At 51.7% G+C, this 17977-nt stretch overlaps 1 protein-coding gene and 1 long non-coding RNA gene across 5 annotated transcripts in view; one reads left to right on the top strand and one right to left on the bottom strand.

Moving 5' to 3' along the window:
* Positions 1-960: 960 nt before the first annotated feature.
* Positions 961-17977, bottom strand: part of ARID3B (AT-rich interaction domain 3B) — a 63623-nt gene continuing 46606 nt past the window's right edge. For 2 of the 4 annotated variants that reach the window (XM_015142719.3, XM_077939871.1), the window contains exons 5-9: positions 8904-9087; positions 7469-7755; positions 7088-7342; positions 5668-5769; positions 961-3413 (exon numbers count right to left, since the gene is read on the bottom strand). In XM_015142719.3, coding sequence (XP_014998205.3) covers positions 3250-3413; positions 5668-5769; positions 7088-7342; positions 7469-7755; positions 8904-9087 — 992 coding nt within the window. In that variant the 3' untranslated portion in view covers positions 961-3249. The remainder of the gene's footprint in view (positions 3414-5667; positions 5770-7087; positions 7343-7468; positions 7756-8903; positions 9088-17977) is intronic. The other 2 variants (XM_015142720.3, XM_077939872.1) reach the window with 1 other exon arrangement.
* LOC144329994 (uncharacterized) lies at positions 10631-16977 on the top strand. Its single transcript, XR_013395774.1, has 2 exons — positions 10631-12737; positions 16649-16977. It is a non-coding gene; the product is annotated as an uncharacterized LOC144329994 (long non-coding RNA).

Genomic DNA, 17977 nt, shown 5'->3' with positions numbered 1-17977 from the left:
CCCTGCTAGCCTGACTTCACGTGGTTACCTAAACAGGTGTCGTCAGTACGTTGTTAAGGATGGCGGAGGCAATTACCAGTCCACACAAGGCCTGCCTCTCTGCACATCTTCAGAGTATGCCCAGAGGAGTGTGCATCATGGTAGAGAAAGGCTCTGGGGATAGGCCTGAGCTCCACTGGCAGTGCCCCAGGGTTCCATGCCCAGCAGGTCGCCTGGCATCACCTTTCTAGAAAAGCTTCTAAGCCCATGCCCTGGTGAAAATACATCCTGATTCTCAGAGGATGGCCCCCAAATCCATTAATCCTGGCCCCACCTTTTCCCAATTCCCCTCCCCTCCACCCACTGACCCAAGGCACCAGCCATAGTTCCCCAATGCCAGGTCCTTTGATGCCACTGCATTTCCGTATGTATTCATATGTATGTATGCATGCATGTATTCCTCTGCAAGAATTGCTCGTCTCCAGGTGCAAACTCTGACTCTTCCAGCTTTAACGTTACCACCTGTGGGAAGCCTTCCAGAAGTTCTGTGGCTGCTGCAGCTTCTGTCTTCCACCAGTGGTAGCCTGCTGTTCAGTCCCAGTGATGCTGTAGTCTAAAGAATGCATCTCCGTCTAGATAACCCTGTGGGTCCTCCCTTATCGTCTGACCCAGCAGGAGCTCAACAGGGGCTCAATCAAGGTGACCCGCTGGCCCTGTGCCTGCCAGGACACTGATGTGACATCACTGGAGTCAGTTCTGATGATAAGGTAATGCCGGAGAACCCTGCTAACACAGAAGGTAAGCTGAGAGTGAGCTCAGTGAGCCTTCCCTTTGAAGAAGGGGTGAGTGAATGGGAGAAGATTCAGGACAAATCAAGGGGTCAGGAGTAGTTCACTCAGTCCCCTTTCACTCTGAAGGAGCTCACCTCTCCCCAGTACTGTCCACTGGAAGGGCCACTCAAAGCAACTGAGAGAGACCTGCTTGTGTGAAGAGGTAGAGGTTTATTGAAATATAAACATTCGAGAACATGTAAGATAGAAAATAACCACAACATATACAGACACTTGCTGCAGGAGGACATCTGAGGTATTTATTCACTGCCTAGGCTACCCATGTGCTATCACATTTTTCTGGTTAGAATACACATAAGATGGGGAGCAGGGAGGGGACAGAGCTGCCCTGGCTGATGGCACCTTCAGGGAAAGCTCTGCTTGGGCCAAGGCCCCACTCCTGGGGGTACCTGCTGGCACCCCCCATCACGCTCTGGGTGAGACCCTGCTGTTGTCCTTGAGGGCAGTGAGGGTCCACTCCAACGGTGTGGCCAGGCAAGCTGCCTGGGGAAAGCGAGAGGATCCAGTGACCAGAAGGACACAGTGTGTTGTCCCTGCATCCTCTGGGTGGGAAGAGTCCATCCTTTGTGACCAAACCCCTGAGAAAGACATACTGGCCAAATGTCTGAGACACCTTCACATGGGCCCAGTGCCAGCCAACTGGGCTCCTCACTGGCACCAGGTCCCAGATGCCCTTCTCTGCCCACACCCTGCAGGCTGAGGCTAGACGAGGTCAGCCCCCGGGAAATGGGGGGCGTGTGTGTGTGAGTGTGGGAGTGGGGGTGACCGTGTGGAGGGCTGAGAGAAGACGCAGTTGAGCAGAGCTGCAGATTACCAGGCTGAGGTATCTGTGTGTGCCCAAGCTTTTGATTCCCTTTCCTCTCCTACACAGGACTGAATGCAAGCTGCGCCGCCACACACACACACGCCATGTGTGGTGTCTCCCACTGCCACAGCCCCATGTCCCATTGGTGGTCTGCTGAACATTCCAGGGCTTCCTCGACTGAGGTGAGCCGCACATAAGAACTGCCTTTTCTTTATAGCACAGGAGCTGCCTGCTCCCACCCAGGGTTCAGGAGGAGCTGTGGAGTTCTTCATCTCCTCATACCCTGGGGCGGCTCAACCTCTGGCAAAGTCAGCAAGGACCCAGCCTGCCTGTGCCCTGAGCTGGGAATGCTGAGTGATGGGGAGATGTCCTGCTGCCTCCCTGGTCAGCTAGGGGTGGGGGTGTGGCAGAAAACGGTCTTCAGAACTGGTGTGGTTTCAGGGCCCAACCAGCGTGAGAGCGGGCCTCTCCACTCCACCTCCCCGCCCCCGCGATCCCTGAGTCGTCTCCCCTGCCTGCCTCCACCCGCCTCCTCACTGGGCTTGAGGGAAGGGCCAGAGGGGCCGGGGTACCCAATCACTTGCTTGACTTTGGGGGTGATCTGTTTTCATTTCTTTGGTGCTACAACAACAATAAAAATTTTAAAATAAAAAAACAAAAGTCAGCAAAACACATATAAAAAAGATTTCAGAGATGCAAATACTTCCTGAAGACTCAAACATCAACAATTACAAATCTGAGGTATTTCAATGAACCTGACAGCGGCACATGTGGGGATGGTGAGGCCAAGATGGCCCCATAAGAAACAGAAGAGGGCTGGGGAAAGGATGAGTGGGCTGTTCTTGGGAGAGCAGGCCGATAAGGGCAAGTGGGGAGCATGAGGTTTGGGGGGTCAGAGAAGGGTCCGTGTGAAGCAGGTGCCAGGGCTGGGCAGCCCCAAGGTTCTGCCTTCTCATCAGCAGATGCCCTGTGGGCCCTGGCCCTCAACTGCCCTCACAGCCTCTTCCTTCAGATCATTAGAAGGGGGATCTGGGACCCTGAGGACTGATTCAAGACTTGCGTTTGAGGGACCCATACCCCAGGAACCTAACAGTAGGCAAGGTGGTCTGGAAGGGCCCCATCCCATGCTCAGCAGAGAAGCATGAAGGCATGCTCTTGGCTCCTAGCAGCCCCACATGGGACTTAAAAACAGGGGAAGAGACTAGTGGCCCTGGGGTCATGGCAGAAGGCAGGGGCAGGGAAATAAATTAAAGGGGAAGGGAAATGGAGGGCCTCCAGCCCTGTGTCGGCTGACAGATTGTCAATACACTGTGCCCCGAGCTGGGAGGTGGCTGGGGAACCCTGGAGGAAGCTGGACACCCACAGACCCCCACCCAGTTCTCCAGGACAATCCCTGATTGGACAACGCTGTCTGTCCTGCCCCTCTAGCCTCTCCCTGCCCCCAGAGTACAGCAGGACCTGAATGGAACCTGGACAGACGGGCACATCCAAACTCTCAATGTCTGGCCAAATGGTGCTCGTCGACGTGGGCTCCGTGAGATGAGGTAAATTCTGTGCATCAACTTCCTTCACTCTTGACAGGAGAGTGGCAAGTGGGAAGCTGGGTCCTGCCCATCAGAGGGACCAGCTGGTGGAGGGCTCTGCGCTGGGGGTGCCCCGGGATGAGGTAGGACTTGGTGAGCAGTGAGAGCTGCTGCTGCTGCTGGCGCTGCTGCCGAGGCTCTGGGGAGCAGACCCCGCGATGAGGTGGACCACAGGCTTCTGGGCAAACAGCACACCTTGGTGGGGGGAAGAGAAGCAAGTGTGGGCAGAGGAAGAGCGAAGGGGCGGGCCAGCTCCTTTCAGTAAGTATTCACTGCTGGCCTAGCCCTGTGCCTGACTCCGCTGTAGACACTGCATTAGGGGGTAATGGGAGAAGATCCAAATGCTGTCCTGCCTTGAAGTGCTGATGGGCTGGGGAGGGGGACAGATAGGTTGTCAGAGTAATTTTGCTAAAATGTCATAAATGCTCTGAGACAGGGGTACCCAGGGTACACAAAGAGGAACAGCAAGTCCAGGTGCGGTGGCTCACAACTATAATCCCAGCACTTTGGAACGCTGAGGCGAGAGAATAGCTCAAGGCCAGGAGTTTGAGACCACACTGGGCAATACAGGAAGACCCTTGTCTCTACAGAAAAAAAAAAAAAAATTTTTTTTTTTTTTTTTTGAGATGGAGGTTCGCTCTGTCACCCAGGCCAGAGTGCAGTGGCGCGATCTCGGCTCACTGCAAGCTCCACCTCCGGGGTTCACGCCATTCTCCTGCCTCAGCCTCTGGAGTAGCTGGGACTACAGGCACCTGCCACCACACCCGGCTAATTATTTGTATTTTTAGTAGAGACGGGGTTTCACCGTGTTAGCCAGGATGGTCTCGATCTCCTGACCTCGTGATCCACCGGTCTCAGCCTCCCAAAGTGCTGGGATTACAGGCGTGGGCCACCACGCCCGTTTTTGTTTTTTTTTTTTTTTTTTTTGAGACGGAGTCTCGCTCTGTCGCCCAGGCTGGAGTGCAGTGGCGCGATCTCGGCTCACTGCAAGCTCCGCCTCCCGGGTTCACGCCATTCTCCTGCCTCAGCCTCCCGAGTAGCTCGGACTACAGGCGCCCACAACCACGCCCGGCTAATTTTTTGTATTTTTAGTAGAGACGGGGTTTCACCGTGGTCTCGATCTCCTGACCTTGTGATCCGCCCGCCTCGGCCTCCCAAAGTGCTGGGATTACAGGTGTGAGCCACCGCGCCCGGCCGTTTTTTTTTTTTTTTCTGAGATGGAGTCTCGCTCTGTCGCCCAGGCTGGAGTGTAGTTGTGTGTCTCGGCTCACTGCAACCTCCACCTCCCGGGTTCATGCCATTCTCCTGCCACAGGGTCCTGGGTAGCTGAGACTACAGGCGCCCGCCACCACGCCTGGCTAATTTTTTGTATTTTTAGTAGAGACGGGGTTTCACTGTGTGTTAGCCAGGATGGTCTCGATCTCCTGACTTCGTGATCCGCCCCCCTCGGCCTCCCAAAATGCTGGGATTACAGGTGTGAGACACCACGCCCAACAATGCTGTGCTTAACAAGTGTCAGGTGGGCTTGTTCCCAAGCTCATCCGTAAACCAATGAAATGGGAATGGGAAAGGGACTGCTGTTTTTATGAATACTAAGTTGTTTCTTTCTTTCTTTTTTTTTTTGAGACAAGGTCTTGCTTTGTCACTCAGGCTGGAATCATGGCTCAATCATTTGTCACTCAGGCTGGAATCATGGCTCACTGCAGCCTCGACCTCCTGGGCTCAAGTGATCCTCCTGCCTCAGCCTCCCAAGTAGCTGGGACCACAGATGTGCACCACTATGCCCGGCTAATTGTTTTTTGTATTTTGTAGATTTGGGATTTTGCTATGTTGCTCAGGTTGATCTTAAACTCCTAGGCTCAAGTGATCCTCTTGCCTTAGCCTCCCAAAGTGCAAAGATTACAGGCATGAGCCACCATGCCCAGTCATGAATACTAAGTTAAACCCTTGGAAAGACTCTGTAAAGGTGCGAAATCTACCAACCAACAAAACACTGTTGCCAAATTAGGTTTAGGGAGAGATAACTATAAAAGACTGGGGGGCGGGGACCTTAACAATGTAAGCTGATTCTGCTATACCGGGGTTCCTTTGCCTGTGTCTCAGTCTGCAAAAGGAAGAGAAGAGCTGAACCAGCCAGAGAAAGGCTGTGCATGAGAAGACCGGGGGATTGTGGGACACTGACTGACTGCTTCCATTAACGAGCCAACCACTGGTCTAAAAGGGTTAGGTGAAAGATTTCTGCCAAAGTGGGAGGGACCTACCATCCTGTTAACAATCCACAGTCTCTACGCGTCCAGAGGACCACCTAACCTTTGCAACTCTGATACCAGGAAAAAGGAAGCCATCGTGGGAGGTGTTCAGACAGAGGGCAAGAGGCAGGGTCAGCCACAGAGCTGCGCTGGGGCTGGCTGCAGCCACGTGGGCCTCCCCCAGAGCTCCAGGGCCTCACCTGCGTAGGTGGTACCATCGATGTCCACGGACATGTTAATGCTCCCAATGCTACTCGTGGTCAGGTTCAGTGCTGCAGCCGAGGCCTCTGCTCTGTCTTCTGCTGGGGACAGGGAGACAGTGGGCCTGGTCAAGCCTTCCACAGCACTCCGGCTGTCCTCTCTGATGCTGCCTGGCCCCCCCTGGTCAAAGCCTCACGCTGTCAGAAGGCACCTATGTAACCTTCTCCTGAGTGTAGGGTATGGCAGGAGATCCCAGTCTCGCTAACCTCCTGTCGCTGGCTTTTTCCACTGACACAGTTCATCTCCCCAATTCCCTCTGCTCCCAGAGCAAAGGAATCACAGCAGGCAAGGAGGCTGACCCCAGCTCACCACTCTGCACTGGTACTTTCCACGTGATGGGCAAACCCCGAGCTACACTACACACCAGGCCCAGGAAATCAGAGATCAACGAGACCCAGCCCCAACTTTGAGGACCCACCTTGCCCCTTCTTTCCTTTGACTGAGTCCCTCAAAGAGATGAGTCTATGTCCTCAGCCCCTCCTTTCCATGACCACCTGGGCAGCTGGCGTTTGTAGAAGGCTGCAAGTGCTGGCACACACGGCCTCTGCCTGGCTCACCCCAGACTCAGAATTCTTCCCAGTGAGCTGTCTTTTCTAACAGCCCTTTGCTTTGTGTAGGAGCAGGGCACCTGGCCCTGGGTGAGCTGTTACCTCTCCGTTTCTTTCTGCTCCCCAGGGGCAATGGGGTAGGGAGGGGTGGCCTGGGAATATGTACAGCTCCCTTCACACCTGGCTCCTTCCCACACATCTCATTCATGTTTGCTTTGAGATAGCATCAGGACCAGAATGGGAAAGAATGTGTGTGAATGGGAAAAGGGGCGTGTGGCTTGGGGAGGAGAATGTGGGGCACTAGAACGATGTGAAGAGGAAGGGAAAGGATGTCAATTATGCTGCCAAACTTGTGTTTCCTCCTTCTCTTTATATTCCTGAGTCCCGCTGTCTAGCCCGGGGCAACCTGGCCCCTCGCTGAGCCTCAGGAACATGGGGTATCTTCCTCCCCGACCTGCAGAGGGTGCCCTGCTCTTGCCTACATCCAGTGAGGTGCTGGGGTAAAGGCTGGTGGGGAAACGCTGCAGCTCTCTGAAGGCCTTTGGCTCCTCCTCTGTGAATAACTGCTTTTCCCTCTTATTAGAGAACAGAGCACCGCCTGAGGCAACATGTGGTCCCCTCTACTAAACAACCTCAGCTTGGTGAACTGAGATCTCAGTGCCTCTCTTCTGGGGGCCTAGAAGGCAGAACCTGGAGGGGCCTCTTCCAGGTCAGGAGTATGTGCCTCACCACCCCTGCCCCCAGTCTCAGGAGGCGTGAATGGGCGTAGGGTTTCCCAGTAAGGGAAGGCTCTGCCCTGAGCCTGGCTCACCCCTGCCGTTGATCCTAATCTTCATGGGGAGCTGTCGTGCCATGGTGAAAAAGTTGCGCTGGAAGGCCTGCTGCACCAGGCGCTGCTCCTCCTCAGACAGCCTCGACGCCTTCTTCTCAGCAGGCTCCCCTGACTCCAGCCGCTCCCTCAGCTGCTCCAGCGCGGCGGTCCGAGTACCAGCCTGCTGGTTTGCCAAGGTCACAGGCACAGCCAGGCGATTTGGCACAGGCACTGTTGTCACTGGGGCTCCATCACCTGCAAAAGAACTGGAGCTGGACCAATCCACAATTGACCCTCTTGCCCAAAAACCCCAGTCTTGAACACAGGGAAACTGGCATCCCTTCCTCCCTTTCTTCCTTCTCCCCCAGGAGCCCTACTGACCTTTCCTGAGAGTGGTTGCTGGGGATATCCGAGGGCTACTGGTATTGCTGCCACTGCTGGAGCCAAGCCCAAGGATGGGAAAGCGGATCTTGGGTGGGGAGAGGAGGGCAGGGGCCCCGGCAGCAGCAGCAGCAGCAGTAGCCGCAGCAGGTGAGTAGCCAAAGAGGGAGGAGCTGTAGCTGGGCCGCCGGCCCTCCCTGCGGTTGCCATCAATGGCTGCCTGGAGCTCGGCTGGGGAACTCAAGGCTTTCTTCTCACACTCATAGGCATACAGATACTTCATGTACCTGGAGGAAAGGAAGCAAGCAGGAAGAATAATCCAAAACAGCACCAGAGATCACCCAGTTGAGGTTGGTGGGTCTCTGGAAGCAGTCTCTGCTGGCCAGGACTCGAGGGCAAAGGATCGCAACCTTGGTGTACTTGGCAGAAAAGTCTGGGACGGCTGGACACTCTGCCCCAGCCTCCTCTAACTGCCACTCAATCCTAAATAGGCTCTACTTTGAAGGACCATTCATTAGGGGAAATAAATAACATCTTAGTTGGTGTTTCACATTTGTTTTGGTGCTTTTTTAGTGCCCTGGGAAAAATTAGGCCCATGTTTTACAAGGGCTTTCTGGCTTCTTGATCTTATTCAGAGCTGGGCTAGTCAGATAGGAGCAATTCTTCCTATTGTGCATGGGACCTAGACACTGTCATTCTTTGTGTCTTAGGTCCCAAGAAGCAGTTCTCTACCCAGGAACCTCGCCATTCTGGTTGTAGCTACACCATGCTACCTAACTGATGTCAGCTGTACATTGCATACTCTTCACAGAACAACTTCCAGAGTGTTCCAGAAGAACAGACTCCTCTCTGGCCCTCATTCTTCAGTGCTACTATTGGTTTCACCGCTTCCATCACCCATGTAATTAACTCAAATGCTGACAAAACCAGATCACCAATCCAAGGGGGCCTTCCTGCCTGCCTTTCTCTGGGTCCTCTGCCACTGGGTAAGCTGAATGTCAGGTAAGAGGAGCCACTGGGGTGGAGATGCTGTTTGGAAGACAATGTCCTAGAAGGGGCACAGGTCTTAGAGACAGAAGCTCAGGTCTGAATCTCAGCTCTACCACTTACTGGCTGGTATGGCCTTAGCCAAATTATTTAACCCTGGAGACTTCATTTTTGTAATGTGGAAAATGGGGGCATACCTACTTTACAGGGTTGACTGTGAGGTTTAAATGAAATAGTAAAGTACCAGCACAGAGTAGACACTTGGTAAATGGCGGTTCTCATCACTACTTGGTTTAGTGAGGGATTAATCTCAGAAAGCTTCCCACTGTTTCGGGAATCCACTCATCTTGCTAACTATACAAAGGAATTTCCTTCCTTCCTCTCCTCTAGGTTACAACATCCCCTTTCTTTAGCCTCAGCTTCCTTCCCCCAGGCCCTGGCCACTCACTGGGTCCTGAGGGTGAAGGCGGCGCTGGTGATGGATGTGGGCAGGTTCAGGCCTTTGGTGATCTCCCTCCAGATCTTCTTGTTGATGATCTCCACCAGGCCCCCCTTCTCGGTCACCAGCTTATACAGCATGTACAGGTCCAGGATCTGCTTGGCCATGATGGGGATTCGGTTGATGGGGGTCCCTGTGGTTGTCCGAGAGAAAGAGACAGCGGGATCATCATCAGGCTGAGAAGGATTCCGCGTATGCCCACTTTAACTGAGCTGGAAACAATGCTCATGAATCTGTTTGGAAGTGTAGTTTAACTCAAACTCCCCAAGCCTGAAGACTCAGACTAGCTGTCAGGACAGGTCCAATGCACAGGCTATGTGGGCCTTTGGCAAAGCACTTAGACTCTCTGGTTCTGTTTTGCCGTCTGTAAATAAGAGGGCCAGACTAGATGATTTCAAAGGTGCTTGTTTTTTAGTTTGTGTGTGTGTGTGTTTTTGTTTTGTTAGCAGTATGATTCCAGACTATTCCTAGTGATCTGGCGACTTATCTCTGCAGCTTTCAGACTCCATTCAGTGGCAGCTTCCTCCAGGAAACCTTTCTCTGACTTCCTAGAAGGGGAGCCCCGCCTAGTTACTCTCCTGGCAGCGCTCAGTGCTGCTTGTAAGAGTATGCTCCTTGGCTGGGCGCCGTGGCTCACGCCTGTAATCCCAGCACTTTGGGAGGCCAAGGCGAACAGATCACGAGGTCAGGAGATTGAGACCATCCTGGCTAAGATGGTGAAACCCCATCTCTACTAAAAATACAAAAAAAAAATTAGCCTGGCTTGGTGGCAGGCGCCTGTAGTCCCAGCTACTCAGGAGGCTGAGACAAGAGAATGGCGTGAACCAGGGAGGCGGAGCTTGCAGTGAGCTGAGATCGTGCCACTGCACTCCAGCCTGGGCGACAGAGCAAGACTCCATCTTGAAAAAAAAAAAAAAAGAGTGTGCTTGTTTGCACATGCCTGCTTTCTCCTCTCCTGCTTGATGGAGAAATGGTTTCTTTCTCTCTCGTGTACCCCGCTATGTCAAAGGAGCTGCTGGACACACCAGTCTCCAGGGGAATGAAAAGCCACTCAATTCTCTCCCCACACCAATCATTCTCCCACTCCCTGGCCTCTGAAAGGGGGAGGGTCAGAGCAGCTTCCGCCCAACGCCCCCGAGGGGAAGTGAGAGGAGCCAGGGACTTGATTAGGAAACCTGGCACCGAGCAGGAAGGGCTACTAATGAGCACCAGGGGACGTGGTAAGGGCGGGGCCAGTTCTTTCACAGCCAGCTGGGATGCTCGTCAGGAGGCGTGATGGATGACTGTCATTTGGCAGCCTCAGGATTAATGATCTGGAGGTCAGAGGGGAGAATTCCACAGGGAAGGGTCACCGTCCGGGGCAGGGTATGAGACTTGTTGCCTTTTGATGGCAAACTCCTTTTACTGTACACAGACTGCTGCTCCTCTGCCTTGCCCCCTCCCATTGCCCCAGTCTCGCTGAGGTCTCACTGGGCTGCCTGGTGGACCCTAAGCCAACCTGAGCAGGGAAGAGCTGTTTGTTTCTGCTCCATGAGCCTCTTTCCCTAAAGGCACAGCAGTTTTCTCAGCTCTGAATGGCAGCCTCAGCAACTCTTTTACAGGATGGTTCAAGCCAGAGAATGAAAAGGAAGCAATGTGGGCATGGATATGTGGGGCTGCTGCGGCAGGACCAGGCCTCTTCTTTTTTTTTTTTTTCAAAGATAGGGTCTCACTCTGTTGCCCAGACTGGAGTGCAGTGGTGCAATCATGACTTATTGCAGCCTTAAGCTCCAGCCATCCTCCCACTCAGCCTCCTGAGTAGCTGGGAATACAGGCGCACACTACCACACTCAGGGAATTTAAAAACATTTTCTGTAGAGACAGGATCTTCCTATGTTGCCCAGGCTGGTCTCAAACTCCTAAGCTCAAGCAGTCCTCCTGCCTCAGTCTCCCAAAGCACAAGGACTACAGCGTGACCCACAGCACCTGGGTTAGGCCTCTTTCCTAAGTGTGGGGAGGGAGTTAGTGACCTTGAAGACCTTTACCTTGACCTGCTGGTCCTTGGAGGGTCAAGGACAAAGGCGTCATGGAATTAGACCCACAGATTCACAGGTAAAATAATAGAGGATTACCGGCATACTCCTAAGACACATAGCTCATGTGCTGGTTGACTTCTCCCAGTGCTGTTCTGGACAGTAAACCTTCCCCCTACCAGAAAGACAAAAGCCTGATGTGGGCCCCCAGCAGGACAGAGCTAACGTCGACCTCCTTTCAGAGGCCTGTCTGCCCAAACACACCCATAGCCTTGAGTCCACACCTTCCAAGGCATTACCTGGAGTGTCTGAGAGGACCACTCCCAAGGTCCCCTCACACAGGGCTCCTAAGCTCATATTTCCAGAAGCTCCTAGGGCATCTTCACACATGTGACCCGTTTACTTCCTAGTCAGAATGTCTGTACTGGGCTCATCTTCATTCCCCTAAACTAGCTCCCTTCCCCCACACCTCATTTCTTCCCAGCAACACTACCACGCTTGGAAGTTAGGCAGGAAGGCAGGAACCTCGTGTCAGCACTGGCTCCTCTCCTCTCCCTATCACCCACTTTCAGGGTGCTAGAAGGCTTCATGATTCGTCCTTGGAGGTACCTCTCAAAGGCATCTTCCTTTTTGGCCCACAGCCACCATCCTGGTCCAGGCCCTCTCTGGCCCACAATTAGATGCCTGCAGTAGCCTCTTATCCATACGATCAACTTGCACACTGCAGCCAATCTTATTAAAATACTACTTTTACCATATTACTTACTTCCTTGTTTAAAAACCTATGAAAACTCTTATTGCTTACCTAGCCCATCTCACATGTCCAATCGCATGACCCACGTTCCTCAACACTCCCTTAAAAGATCACATATGAAGTATTCCTGGCATATCTGAGCAACTCACTTGCACTCCAACTCGCTAGGCCTTCTCCCTATTGCCCCCAAGACACGCTCTTTTCTGCCTCCAGTCAAATCCTCTACAGTGTCCTTCCACATCCACTCCTTCCAGGAAGCATGTTCTCACTACCCCAGTTCATGTGGGTTTCTTCCCTCTCAGAATTTCTATCATGCCCCTGTAAGTTCAGCAAATTGTCCTTCTCTAATTGTTTCACGTCTGTTCATCCGACATCCCTGGAGGACTGTCAACTCTATGAAGGCAGGGGTTGTCTTTCCTTTACCATGCCTACCATGCCTTACAGCGTTTAATAAATTAACCTACCCAGACATGTTTCTCGGAGTCGAAGCAACCAGCCCCATGGTAATTCAATTGAGAATCTTTTTCTAAAGTTTCTTTTTAGAGACAGGGTGTCACTCTGTTATCGAGGCTGGGGTGCAGTCGTGTGATCATAGCTCACTGTGGCTTGAACTCCCGGGCTCAAGCGATCCTCCCATCTCAACCTCCTGAGGAACTGGGACTACAGGGGCACACCACTATGCCTGGCTAATCTTTAAATTTTTTTGTAGAGACAGGGTCTCACTATGTTGCCCAGGCTAGTCTCGAACATCTGGTCTCAAGGAATCCTCCCACCATGCCTCCTGAGTAGCTGGGATTTACAAGCTCCACCCACTGCACCCAGCTCTCAACTGGGAATCTTTTTTTTTTTTTGAGTCGGAGTCTCACTCTGTTGCCCAGGCTAGAGTGCGGTGGCACGATCTTGTCCCACTTCAACCTCCGCCTCCCAGTTCAAGTGATTTTCGGCTAATTTTTGTATTTTTAGTAGAGACGGGGTTTCACCACATTGGCCAGGCTGGTCTCGAACTCCTGACCTTGGGTGATCCACCCGCCTCGGCCTCCCAAAGTGCTGGGATTATAGGCGTGAGCCACCGTGCCCAGCCTCAACTAGGAATCTTAAACACACTTCCCACACGCCTGTGACGTGCCTGCTGGGACCCTCACAATTGAGGCCAAAGGGGAAAACAGGTGTCAAAGAGCAGGCAGTGGCCAGGTGTGTGACAAGCATAAGACAGATGTGGCGAGTGTTGAACCAGCATGGCAGGGCTTGCCCAGCTGAGGAAGTGCTGTCCTACAGGTCACCTTGGACAGCTAGCTTTGAAACTCCATCTGCAAACAGCTTTCAGAGTTTGCACTATTTTCTTTTGAATCTTTTTTTTTTTTTTTGAGATGGAGTCTCACTCTGTTGCCCAGGCTTGAGTGTAGTGGTATGATCACAGCTCAGTGTAGCCTCAAAATCCCGGGCTCAGGTGATCCTCCCACCTCAGCCTCCTAAGTAGCTAGGACCATAGGTGCACACCACCTAGCTCAGCCCAGTTAATTTATTTTGTTTTTTATTTGTTTTTATCTTTTGAGACTGAGTCTTGCTCTTTTCCCCAGGCTGGTGTGCAGTGGGGTGATCCCAGCTCACTGCAACCTCTGCCTCCTGGGTTCAAGTGATTCTCCTGTCTCAGCCTCCCGAGTAGCTGGGATTACAGGTGAGTGCCACCACACCTGGCTATTTTTAATAATTTTAGTAGAGATGGGGTTTCACCATGTTGGCCAGGCTGGTCTCGAACTCCTGACCTCAAGTCATCTGCCAGCCTCAGCCTCCCAAAGTGCTGGGATTACAGGCGTATTTTTATTTTTTGTAGAGGTGGGGTCTCACTATGTTGCCCAGGCTGGTCTCAAACTCCTGGACTCAAGCAATCCTCCCACTTCAGCCTCCCAAAGTGTTGGGATGACAGGCGTAAGCCACTGCACCCAGCTGAGATTTTCTAGTGTGGTTCGAACCGCCTCTGAAGGCAACTCCCCAGAGAGGAATTACAAATTCATTTTGAGTAGTCAATGGATTAACTGCCTGGCTATTTGAGATGGCATCTTTGAAGGACAACATTGTTATAGATGTAGAAATTTCATTAAAAATTAGCCTCTTTATAGTCACACACAAAGTGACTGTATTATATTAGACTGAGAGCTGCTTAGGGCAAGGGGGACACTGGCAGATACAGAACCTGAGTAGACAAGGAAGGGTCACAGTGGTGTCTGAAGTCAAGGTTGTAACCTAACTAATCAGTGACCTCTTCCCAGAGGGGAAAATGGACTCTTGTGGGAACTGTCATCACACCACAGAGAAACCGCAGGTAAGAGGCGCACTGGAAGCCGTGGTGGTGGCCCCGGCACCCTACCGTGTGGCCCAGCCCCACCCGCGGCATACTTCAGAAGCTGCTGTTTTCCTCACTCCACAGTGGACTCTCCTCACACAAGCCCCCATGCCCTGCTCAGGCACCCTGGTTCTGGAGATCAAGCTGATAAGGAGATTGGGAACATTCTTCCCTGTGGTTGGCCCTCTGTTAAACTGTTAAAGTGGCTCCCAGTGCAGGCTGGCCCTTGGTGCCATCAGAAACAAAGCGGAGGCTATGCCGAGGGCTCTCTCTAGATGACGGTGGGGCTTTCTCCCATCGGATAATCCAGACACAAAAGCCTGTTGTGTCTTTGATTCCTCTAACAACTGAGAGAGGCAGAATCTGCAGGGTGGTCTCAGCAGTTTGCTTTGTGCTTAATGGACCTGGTAGCCATTTCTCTTGTCCAAAGTAAATTCTACTATGAAGAAAGAAGGCCTTTAAGCTAAGTTTACCTGCTGAACAAGAACCAATAGGCAATTGACAGACTCAGGCCTCAGTTTCTGCAAATGTGAAGCGAGGAATTTGGACTAGATGATTTTCAGTTCTAAAGTCTATGAATAAAAAATTAAAACAAAATTCTGCTGATGTACCTTCAAGCCAGCAACATACAAATTGATAAACAAACAAAAATTGGCAGTTGTGATTATTACCAAAGGGAGAATGACTTGGTTTTAGGAACCTGCCTGAATGACAGGGTAATGTTGTCAAATGGCCTTGATACAGACGGTTTGAGATTTTCTCTGTGAAGGGCCCCTGGCTTAAGACCAGATTTGTGAAGTTCACATCCACAAGCAATGGCTCCTTTCCCAGCCTTTGTGGGAGGGAGCAAGGGGCTCTGGCCTGCTCTCTGGATGGTTTTCTATCTTCCTCTAAGGAAGCTCTTCACCTGAGAGAGACAGGCCTCTGTCCATGATAAATGCAAAAGCAACCCGCAGAGCACTGGGAAGGAGGCAAACACCCACTGAAGAGAGTTCTTTGTGGGTCACTGGTGTTGGCCCTACAGGAGACCAAATCTCCACCCCCATCATGCCTCCCAGAAGAGGGTAAGCACCTGATGGGGAAGCCTGTGGACTGTCAGTCACTGCTATCAAAGCAGGAGCTAGGATTGAGGGTAATTAATCATGCTCTCTCTGACAGGAATCCAGGGCCTTATCTGCACCCCAAGAAGTGCCGCTGGTCTCCAGTTCCCTCCTCAATAAAGGAGACTGACAGTTGCAACAAAGAGGCCCCTTATCAGATTTCAGCCAGGGAGCCTGCAGCCCGAGGGAGGGACGGATGTAAAAGGCTTTTATGAGGGCCATGGACCCAGTGAAGCTGGCGGGACTCCTGGGGCTTTAACCCTTGTTGGTGGGAATGCCGCTGGGCGCTGGCACTAGCAGACCACAGCTGTGATCAGCAGCTTCCAGTGCAGATGTGGCCAAACAAAAGCTGCTCCCTGGTACTTTGTTTTCCTTCCTGCCGCTCAGACAACCAAGACAACCTGAGCTGGGGATAGGGGTGAGGGCAGAAGAAAAGATGGTCTCTTCTTGCTTTGGAGACAAAGATGAGAGATGGTAAGAGTGTTGAAGGGAAAGTCACTTCCTCCCCATTGCAGAGAATGGGCCGGTTCCAGGGAAGTCCAGAAGCAAACAGGGGCAGGGACCCCAGACAGACTCATATGGCTGCCTTCCTGCCCACTGTGCGGGGTGAGGGCCCAGGACCCAGGGTATGGCCCTGCCAGGGACCCTCACTGCTTTTTCCTGGCTTTGAGAAAGATCATTAATCATTTCCATAGCCTGACTGTCAAAGAGAGCTGACCAGAGAGCCTGGAGAAGTTAAAATCTGTGTTAAGCAGGGAATGTGTGCAGGCTTCCTGAACCTTCCTCTGCATCTTCATTCTTGCCCTGCTCCAGGCCTGCTCCAGGCCTGCTCCCCAGAAGCCAGTAGAGAAATGACTGCTGATTTTCCCCCATCACTTGTTCATATAGAGAATATCACAGTAGATACTGGCAACTACTAGAGGGGACAAGGGCTGAAAAACTACCTATTGGGTACTATGCACACTACCTGGGTGACGGGATCAATCGTACCCCAAACCCCGGTGCCATGCAATATATTCATGTAACAAACCTGCACATGTACCCCTTGAACCTCTAACAAAAGTCGTAATAGGAAAGGAAAAGGGAAAGGGAAAGGAAAAGGAAAGGTCTCCCGCTGGGAAACCAGGCAGCAGTGTCTGGCAGTCGGCCATGCAGCTTGTAGTTGCCCTGTTCCACAAGACAGGGCAGAGGCAAGGATGTGCCAATATGCTAGTATGGACTGACAAGAATCCTTAAGCCTTCCACCTCCAATTGCCCACTGAGTGGGTCTAACTTAAATACAGTATAGTGCATTAACCTTAAACATACAGCTCGCTAGATGTGTACTTCCAAATACACCTCTGCAACCATCCCTCACATCAAAACATAGAACTTTTTTTTTTTTTGAGACAGAGTCTCAACTCTGTTGCCCAGGTTGGAGTACAGTGGTGTGATCTGGGCTCACTGCAACCTCCATCTCCTGGGTTCAAGTGATTCTCCTGCTTCAGCCTCCCAAGTGGCTGGGATTACAGGTGCTTGCCACCATGCCTGGCTAATTTTTGCATTTTTAGTAGAGACGGGATTTCACCATCTTGGCCAGGCTGGTCTCGAACTCCTCACCCGGTGATCCGCCTGCCTCAGCCTCCCAAAGTGGTGGGATTACAGACGTGAGCTACCACGCCCGGCCAAAATACAGAACATGTCCAGCACCCCTAGAAAACTCTCTCATGACTCTTTCCAATTAATATCCATCCCTCCACCCTACCCACTCTGGAAATAAACTGCTATTCTGACATATATTTTTTTGAACTTTATATAAATGGACTCATATAGTATATATTCTGTGTCTGGCTTCTTTTGTTCCATATCAGGTCTGAGAGTCATCCTAGTGGTGTATAGCAGTAGTTCATAACTTTTTTTTTTTTTTTTTGAGACGGAGTCTCACTCTGTAGCCCAGACTAGAGTGCAGTGACATGATCTCGCCTCACTGCAGCCTCTGCCTCCCAGGCTCAAGCAATCCTCTCACCTCAGCCTCCCAAGTAGCTGGGACTACAGCAGGTGCCACCACATCTGGCTTTTTTTTTTTTTGGTAGAGATGGGGTTTCACCATGTTGCCTAGGCTGCTCTTGAACTTCTGAGCTGAAGTGATCCGCCTGCCTCACCTTCCCAAAGTGCTGTGATTACAGGTGTGAGCCACTGCACCCAGCTAGTTCACAACTTTCTACTGCTGTGTAGTGTTCTAGTATGTGACTATGCTACATTTATTTATCCATTCTACTACTGATGGACATTGGAATTCTTTCCAGTTTTTGGCTATAATGAATGGAGCTGCTATGAATAATGCTTGCCTGTATCTTTCAGTGAACACAAGCACTCATTTCTGTTGGGAATATACCCAGGAGTGCAACTGCTGGGTAACAAGGTCCAGGTATGTTTAGTTTTAGCAAACACTACCAAACAGACTTCCAAAGTAGATGTATCCCTTTACACTCCCAGCTGTAACGCATGGGAGAGCTGGTGGTTTTACAACCTTGGAGGCTAATTTTAAACTCATTACCTTTTTTGCTACTCCAGCTTCGACTAATCTCTTTAGGTGAAGTTCAACAGTAAATGTAATATTGTATTCTGCTATGCCTAATAATAAGATTATGGTGGCTGGGCGCAGTGGCTCACGCCTATAATCACAGCACTTTGGGAGGCCGAGGTGGGCAGATCACCTGAGGTCAGGAGTTTGAGACCAGCCTGGCCAGCATGGTGAAACCCCATCTCTACTAAAAATACAAAAATTAGCTGGGTGTGGTGGCAGGCGTCTGTAATCCCAGCTACTCGGGAGGCTG

This window comes from Macaca mulatta, chromosome 7 (assembly GCF_049350105.2).
Source record: "Macaca mulatta isolate MMU2019108-1 chromosome 7, T2T-MMU8v2.0, whole genome shotgun sequence".
Classification (NCBI taxonomy): Eukaryota; Metazoa; Chordata; class Mammalia; order Primates; family Cercopithecidae; genus Macaca; species Macaca mulatta.
Note: the sequence above shows the minus strand (reverse complement) of the source record. Positions and strands in the feature narration are given on the sequence as shown.